General features: G+C 48.2%; 1 protein-coding gene across 1 annotated transcript in view; it reads right to left on the bottom strand.

Moving 5' to 3' along the window:
- Window positions 1-7,584, bottom strand: part of PAPLN (papilin, proteoglycan-like sulfated glycoprotein) — a gene marked incomplete at its 5' end in the record, with an annotated part of 21,493 nt that extends 13,909 nt beyond the window's left edge. The window contains 6 exons of the mRNA XM_010132110.1: window positions 435-611; window positions 2,350-2,557; window positions 4,579-4,644; window positions 5,358-5,484; window positions 6,674-6,797; window positions 7,412-7,584. Of these exons, the coding sequence (XP_010130412.1) occupies window positions 435-611; window positions 2,350-2,557; window positions 4,579-4,644; window positions 5,358-5,484; window positions 6,674-6,797; window positions 7,412-7,584 (875 nt within the window). The remainder of the gene's footprint in view (window positions 1-434; window positions 612-2,349; window positions 2,558-4,578; window positions 4,645-5,357; window positions 5,485-6,673; window positions 6,798-7,411) is intronic.
- Window positions 7,585-8,601: the final 1,017 nt, after the last annotated feature.

Here is an 8,601-nt window from a genome sequence, read left to right as displayed (position 1 = left end):
TTATCCGAACAATTACAAAAATGTACTTTAAACCATATCGCCAAACACAATGACCAGCCCTGAAGCCCGGAGCTCCAAGCCGTGCTCAGCCAGAGAGCTGTTCTGCTCTTCACAGCGATGGAGTGAAGAACTGGGAATAAGCACCAAGGGTGGATCGTTTCATCTTATTGGCTGCATTTTGCCACTATCGCTGAAACTATAATCCTCCCCTCAGAAGGATTTATTTTTGTAGCAGCTGCATACAAAGCAGGCAGCAGATTAACTGGAGCATTGCTAGTGCCAGTCACAAGGCAACAGTGGGCCAGGAGACCGGTAATGACGCAGCGCGTGCTCCCAGCCTCAGCCGATGTGCGGACTGCACAGATCTGAGCTTGCCTGCAAGGTGCACAGCAGCGTCATCAGTTATTTGCGAACCGTAAAGGCGCGGTGCTCACCAGGCCCCAGTCTCCAACGTGCCAGCCGATTTCCTGGACGCAGCTCTCGTTGAGGCAGGGCTGGGTGGCTGATGGCTTTGGCTCCATCAGGCAAGCGAAGTCCTGCGCCTGAGTGCCCTGCTGCGTTCTGCAGCTCACGGTCCGGGTCTGGACCCCTTCCCCACAGCTGGCTGAGCACTGCAGAAAGGAGCCCATCGTTATATAGAAGCAACTGATTTCCACTTGCATTTCGAGGTTGTGCTCCTTAACATTAGGCCAGAGCACCGTTCTAAGATTGCCTAAAACCGTCAAGAATCATTAAAATAATCAGGGATGGGAGTTTGCAGAGTAGTTGTTTATGCTGTAGAAGAGACAGAAAGGTATGGTGCATAGGGTTTGGGAGATCTGGAACTCACTGGATGATTTTGGCCTAGTCATATAATTTCTCTTGATGACTACCTACCAAAGAAGACATGGAAAATGATTCTGGAAAAACATCAATACTGCAGGATACACTGAGAACAATAAATGGAAGGAAATACCTGGAAACCCGTGTTATTTACTCCTGATTAAAACTGGCTTGAGATAAAGAATTCAAGGGAAGATAAAAAGATAAGGTTCTTCTATTGCTCATGTCTTCTGCCTGAAGACCTCATTCTCCATTTTTATGGTGTGGAGCTGTGACACTTCTATACCAGTAACCAGTAACATTTTCAATTCTCTCTTAAATTCACAGTAATGTTTCCTGAAATACAGCCCGTTTCTTCATGAATCGCCAAGGTCTCTTATGGAGAGCATTAGTTTGGGGACAGTCTGAATTACTTTAGATGAGCTTCCCAGCTGAGTTTCAGCACTCGTCTACTAGAGTGACCTTTTATCTCTGAGAGTGCACAAAACATAGTCACTTCTGAGAACTCCAGAATGAATCATTCAGGAATCTGTTTGCAAGAACACAACACTTGGTGCCATCCCCAGAAAGTGCTCTAACTCCACAAGTCTGAAGTCATCTCAGTATTCACACCTCACACGTCACAAGAGAAAAAAAACAAAAGGAAAGAAAAAAAAGGACTTTAGAGTCTAGATTATCATGCCTCAGAGCTGCATTTGATGCTGCTGCGCTGCTCAGAGAAAGTACCAGCACAAGATTGTAGGTCAAATGCTGCAAGCATGCATATACTACTTTTAAAAGCGGGAAATCCTCTTGTGCTTTAGGGACTGAGCAGACACTACCTTCACTTTCTAAGCTCTTAGCATGCAAGAAGCCTTCTAAATGCCTAGCTGGCAGTCCTGAGCACATACAGTTCGGTCGGTTTCCTCTCCTGGAGATATGAACGCAGAGAGGCATCAAAAATGCACCACGCAGCAGTGTTTGGAGGACTCCTGCACTGACACGCGGCCATGTCTTCAGGGTTTCACAAGTATCTTACTCACCAGCTGCGGTGACTGTAGGACTGCTGTCCAGGGCTGGGAACACGAAGGACACTAGGTGTATGGAAACAAACAGCTCCGGCAGGAGCCCTGCGCTCCTCTTTTACAGAGGAGGGAGTGCTACTGCGCATCCGCAGCTGACGGGCAGCAGCTCTCGTGCCCGCTCTCCGTTTTCACCAGGCCTGACTCAGAAACAGCCAGTGCCAGGTCCGGAGGATCCCGTAAAAATACAAAGGTAGGGAAATCACTGGCAGACCAGAGAAGGGAGAACATGAAAACAGAGGAGCAGAGGTGCAAAGGCATGAACAGTTTTGAGGAACAGTGATGTTTATAGGAGGGCATAGCTGGAGGGGACTGAGGGACAAGTCCTATATCTCTGCACACAACGTATCCAGCGACATACACCTTTTACAGTCCCAGAAAGGGAGCCTAGCTCTTCATCCCCAAGATTTAGCAGATCCTGCCTCTGCAGGTATCAAGAGGCAGTTACTCCCCCCCACAAACTCACCTCTGACCAGGGCCCCGTGCTCCAGCTCGCACACTGTCTCATGTTGCAGGGCTGACGGCTGCGAGGCTGCTGCGCGAAGGCCACGCACTCAGCATTATCCACCACCCCCTGGGAGCTCTGACCGTCAAATGCCACGCAGTAAACAGAGCGAGTCTGGATGCCTCCACCACAGGTAGCCGAGCAGGATCCCCACTCCCCTGTTTTCCACCTGCAGGTCACAGAGTCAAGCAAAGAAACGGAAGCCCAGCTAAACCACTCAGAGGCACGGGGAAGGTCAGTGCCAACTGCCTGTTGCAATCAGTCCCTTTGCAGAACAGTGTCAGAGGCGAGTTCCCATTTGACCAAGCGCTACCCAGCTTAACTGGCAGTGCAGAGCACGAGCCCCACTCCAGAGACAAATCCCCTGCTGCAAAACACTTGTTTCTCTGGAAGAGCAGAGCTCTCCCAGAGGGGGAAGATTTCTCTCCATGGCTTTTGGTCTCCTGATGGCTACAAAAATATCATGCCTGGAATGCAATATCAAAGAAAAAGAAAGAAAAAACAAAAAGAAAATAATCCAGATTAGCTAAAGGAAAACCAACCCACACCAGCCTAACCACCGCAGTCCAGCCATTGTCGGAGACAGTGAAACCAAGCCAAGACCTCACTCTGCCTGCAAACCATGCCAGACACTCTCAGAAGCGCCTGTCAACTTTTCGCTGACAGCCAGTAGAAAGCTGGTTTATTCCTCCCGTTGGCCAAATTCTCTAATAGGAGCACACACACAAAAGCCCCCAAAACTCTAAATAGATTTTGTCCTGTGTTTGGTCGCTGAACCGGTCATAACCTTGCAAATAGAGGAGGGAATGTCCACAAAACATTCGGGCTCTTTGGATGCTAAAATCCCCGCCCTTGTCTGTTGCTGTGTCCCAGAGATCCCCAGGGATCTCCTGGGAGCACAGCTTACATGGCCTGGCTTCAGAGACAACATGATGTTTCATTCCCGACTCCAGCATGCTGCACAGGCAGAAGGCACTGGTGGTGGATGAGGAGTATCATGGTGATCTGGTTGTCAGCTTCTACCTCCTCTTGCAGTCAGGTGAGCCCCAGCCGGGTAGTGAAGGCAGTTCATGTTTTCTCCCTGAGCCTTCCAGCTGCTTCCCTGGTCTGCCCTCACCACCCCTAAAATGAGTTTCAGCCAGCCAGGTCACATTCGGATCCTACCGGAAACTCTACAGCAGACTCAGCCATGTTCATCTCCTTAAGACACCTTTCTTTATCACTAAAGATGCAAATACTATTCCAAAACTGAATGGCCTTCACTATAAAACAAGATATTCCCATTGGAAAGGGAACAACCACGGCAAGCAAAAGTTACTTAGAGTGGAGTGGTTGCAGGGCTCAAAACAAATTCATTGATCAAGACTTTTCAGAACCTCCAGCGGGGATACCTCACCCCTCCAGCCGTATTCTCTCTCCCGTAAAGCAAACGTACAGTTTTAGAAAGGCTGTATCAACTGGATGGGTTCACCTACAGCTTCCTTCAATTGCGAGCCAAGAGATCTTCTCTGGCACTTGTTTCATTTCCTTTGTAAGACAAGGTCAACCATAAGGCTGGGACCCTCATCAGAGGGCAAAGAATTGCAAGTCCTAAGCCATTAGCAGCTTGCTGGGTGATCTTTTTAACTTCTCATACCTCGGTGTGCACTGTAGGTATCGTATCTGTCTCATCCTTGTACTCATCACAGTTTATAGGCACTTCTCTGCCTGCTATAGGGTCCATGCCCAAGAAAGAGCTTTTAAGAAACTCTGAGGCTTTTGCTATGCACACTGGCATCCTGGCCAGTGTTCCAGCTGCCCAATCCATCATCCTCTCTTTTCCTTTCTGCTTTTTTTTTTTCTTTTATCTTGAGAAATCAAACAAAAAATCTTCCAGAACGTCTTTTCACCTCTTTACCCTGATTCCAGAGAATAAGTAATGGTTGTCAGGATAAGCAGCCAAAAGCTATAAAGAAACCCAGTCCCATAAGAATCACATTACTAGAAGCACACAAAACCACCTAAGCGAAGCTGCCAGCCGGCACCCTCCACCATCACCTCCACTGGCAAGACTCAAAAGCAAAGCGCCACCCATTGCTACCACCAGAGCCAAAGAGAAAAGCCCCCGCAGGTCCCAGTGGGCAACTGGGTGGAGAGCAGAAGAGAGTAGCTGAATTCCTGTGCTTTCTGTAAGCTCCTTCTCCATGTTACCTCTTCATCTGAGAGCTCCGTGCTCCACTGGGACTCCGGACTTGTGGCAGATAGATGTAAGAAGTCCTTTATACATAAAATGAAAGGTTTAAAGTGCTTAGAACAAGTAGCTACAGGCAACCATGTATTCAGAAATGCTCCCAGGTTTCCAAGTGCCCTCTCGTCCACAACAGCACTCTCAGAGGCCTTCGCTGCACCCACCAGATACACAGTGAGATACAGTTAAGGCTCTGGTTACAGCTCTGGTTGCCCATCTAAGAGCCAAGTGAAGCCAACTGTAAGGCTATGCCAGACAGGGACAAGGTGGAAATGGCTGGGTAAAGGGGTTTGAAAATGGCAGAGAATGAAAAGATTCCCGGATTCATTCCTTTCTAAGAGCAAGGACAATGGGAATGCAGGAATTACACAAAATGACACCAGCTCTGATCACCTACTCTGGTTTTGCAGGCTCCAGTTGAAGAGAACAAAACCCAGAGAATCTATTTCCTGTCTCCGGCACAGGCCAGAAGACTGTCGTCCACAAACACACTGCAAAGCATTGTCTACGAAATGAGCATAGGATGTATCAACTCCTTTCTTTGTGCACACAGAAATGGTCATCACAGTGTTATCGTCACTATCCCTTGCCTTGAGCTTTCTCTAAGAAGTAAAACACTTCCTTGTGGAGAACCATGCTGGAAGGCAGGAGAAGTGAAAAGGTCGTTATTTCTCTTGGTTCCAAAACATTCTTCCTGACCTCAGGAAGAAGTCAGAGTCCAGAAGAAGAAAGGAAATCTTACCGTTTTGTCTGGGGACAAGTCTGATGGCCACATGTCCGGTTATTGTCTGGTCGTGGTTTATTCCTGCACATATAGTCTGGATAAATTTCATTGTCTATGGTACAAAACACCAAGCGGGACTGGAAACCTAAAGGAGATGCAAGAGAGTACCCTGGTCAACACAAGCCACCCAGGACTACGTTTGCAGCGCACCAGTGTCAGCAAGACAAGTTTCTAAGGTAGTGCGGAACCCACATCTGTCCCAGCCAAGCTGGGAAAGTGTCAGGTGCAGTTCTTGCTCTGTCACTACATGTACAAACGATGCCTCCCCACAGTACAGGAGTCTACGGGAAGGCCAAGAGAGACAGAATGTTTCTGTGTAGCTATGGGGCATTATCCTGCCATTTTTTGGACTGAGACTCACGAGGGAAGCACCAGATTCATACGGTGGTGTACGCTGTTCATCATGGAACCCTGCATGGTATGTGCAGTCTACAGCAGCAGAGCTGGGGGCCTTCAGTCAGACTCAGAAGGTCCGTCTTGTGAAGGCTGGATGCAGGAGAAAAATTTGCAACTTTTCATGCTTCCTACAGGGCGAGAGCGCCCAGGCAAAGACAACATCAGCACCTACAACCACAATATAGCAAAAGCTTCTGAAATGGCCATCGGTTGATAGGAACTCTATACATTTGTCAGCTGGAGAGTTTTTTTGTTTTATGGGGTGGGGGTTGTTTCTTTTTTTTTTTCCTTTTTTTTTTTTTTTATAAGTTTAAAATTATTAATTTTGTTTTATGGGGTGGGGGTTGTTTCTTTTTTTTTTTCCTTTTTTTTTTTTTTTAATAAGCTTAAAATCCTTAACTTTACTCATGGAAGAATCTGTTAACTAAATATGATGTAACACCCCAGGAGATGTGACAGTCCCCCTGGGAAGGTAATCTTCCAGGCTGTGGTAGAGAGGACTGATGTAATTCAGTTATGCAGGCCAGCTCAGTTTGGAGAGGACCTCTCAAGTGGTTGAAAAGGCCTGAAAAGGACATAAAGAACTAAAGCAAAACAAAAGAAAGGCCATCTATGGAGATTCTTATCAGATCCCAGTAACAAGTCTGAGGGCTAGGGCATGGAAAATAAGACAGGACAAGGCATGGGGCAGAGTCCTGTTCTGGCTCCATGCAGGACCCTTCCTTGACAAAACCTGAGCTGCCTCCTGCAGATATCTGTGCTGTCTTCCAGCAGGAGACTGATGGGAAGCAGCTGCCGAGGGCAGCACACAGGCACACTGTCTTCAGGGTGCAGACACAAACCCCACACCAGCCAGAGAGCGGGTCCTCTCCCCTCACCTCCTCCACATTCGGAGCTGCACTCACTCCAGGAACCGTAGCTCCAGCTGTAACCCGAGGGCTGTCCGTGCACGGGCAGGTAGTACTCGTACTGCACCCCTGGGTTCGGCTCCTGGCTGATGAGCTGTGAAAGCATGGGAGAAAGTGAGGGGAGCAACAGCAGCAGCACTTTGACCCTTCACAGCATTTCCCCGCCATGTCCGAGGGTTCGAGCGGACTTGTGCCCATCCTGTTCAAGGAGCACTTGTTCTCTATGCCATGTTTTCTCCTTGCCTTCTATGAGCATTCATCCCCCAGAGAGCATTATTTTTCAGAGAAGGGTGCACTCATCCTTCTCAGCGTCAGAAGATCCAGCTGCTGCTGTGACAGTGAGCACCATTTCCTGGCCTACAGCACACTCTAACAGGGAGAGCCCTAGAGCCTGTCCCTGTCCCAACGCAGTTTGGTGCTGACTTCCCCCTCCCTTAAAGTCAGAGCCCAAGGGAATAGGTAAGAAGACAACTTATAGCCTTGCCCTGCTCCTTTCTGGGAAACAAAACCAGAGCAGAAAATAGCGTGATTTGTGCAAGAAGACCACCTTGGTCTCGGTTGGGGGCTTACAGCCTTGTAAGACTCCTGGTGTCCCTGTCATTTCTCCAGTCATTTCCAGACGGACCCCACCAATGCACTCCCACTGCACAAAGCGAGGGCTGCTATGCAAAGCAAGAGAGCAAGAGTATTAGGGTGAGCGGCAATTACCTCAATGATGAGAGGTTCTGTGGTGGGACCCCGGGCATGGAGGAGCTCTGGTGCCGTATCACCCTCCAAGCCACGGTCGTAGTGCATAACTGTGCTAGCTACATGCAGCACTCGGCTGAAGTCGATTGTCCAGTGCCCGTTCAGATAATACTCCCCTCGCACATTCTTGACAGCTGGACAAATCCACACGCCAGAGGAGAAAAGGCAGTAAATTAACAAACTGATAACCTGACACTTAGGTCCAGATACCACAAGACAGAGCCTGCTCTAGTTTCAGGGTATTGGCAATACGCGGAGGTCTCAGCTCCACTATTTGAACCCCAGCTTCTTAACATCAGTGCTGCCACCCTTGAAGCGTGGCAAGGATCATCTTCCAACAGTGCTGTCCCCCATAAAGCTATCTTGCCCCATAAAGCTGCTCCACATTCAGACAGTGGTTCTTGCCAGCTTTGCTGCAGTCCAAGCGCTTTTGCTACACAGCCGAACACCTCCAGCATATTCCAGCCCTGTCTCTCCTTTCCCCGCTGTTAGTCACTGAGGCACAGCCATGTCAGCCTTTGTCCTTCTTGCCATTAGGGTGTGGGATCCACACCCCAATGCCTCTACACCACTTTCCCGTTCATCAGACATCTTATTCTGGAAACAAGACTTCAGTGCTGCATCCAGTTCTCTACAAAGGAAAACATCACCAGGCTTTGTCCAAGCACGGACATTCTCCACGAGAATTTCCTCAGCCCTGCCCAGAAAGATAAGTGAGGACATTTCTCCCTCCTTTTTGCCCTCTGTAGTGTGACCAGAGCTTGGGGTTGTACAAAGAAATACTCAAAAGATATCTATGGGGAAAAGAAGCCCATGGCAAACTTCTGGATGGCAGGAGTATTTAGGGTTTACATTCCTCAAGCAAACAGTAGAACTCATAGCCAAATTTTGACATATCAGCTAGACTATTTGTAAGTTCCAGGAAGGAAGTCTGAATGATGTTAGGTTATCTTTATTCCCCACCCAACAGCAAGGTCATCACAGGAGAGAAAAAGAGGTAAACATGAAGCTCAGAGTTGAACATCACTAACACTTCGAGGATACTCAGTATCTAGAGTTTTTCCCTCTGCCATATCAAGACCTCAAGGTAAACAGCCCAAAGCCCAGTATACCTGAAAACCAAATTCTAATGCAATTAAATTTACAGTAAT

This window comes from Buceros rhinoceros, unplaced genomic scaffold, assembly GCF_000710305.1.
Source record: "Buceros rhinoceros silvestris isolate BGI_N320 unplaced genomic scaffold, ASM71030v1 scaffold19222, whole genome shotgun sequence".
Taxonomy (NCBI): domain Eukaryota; kingdom Metazoa; phylum Chordata; class Aves; order Bucerotiformes; family Bucerotidae; genus Buceros; species Buceros rhinoceros.
This window is presented reverse-complemented; position numbering and strand designations above follow the sequence as displayed.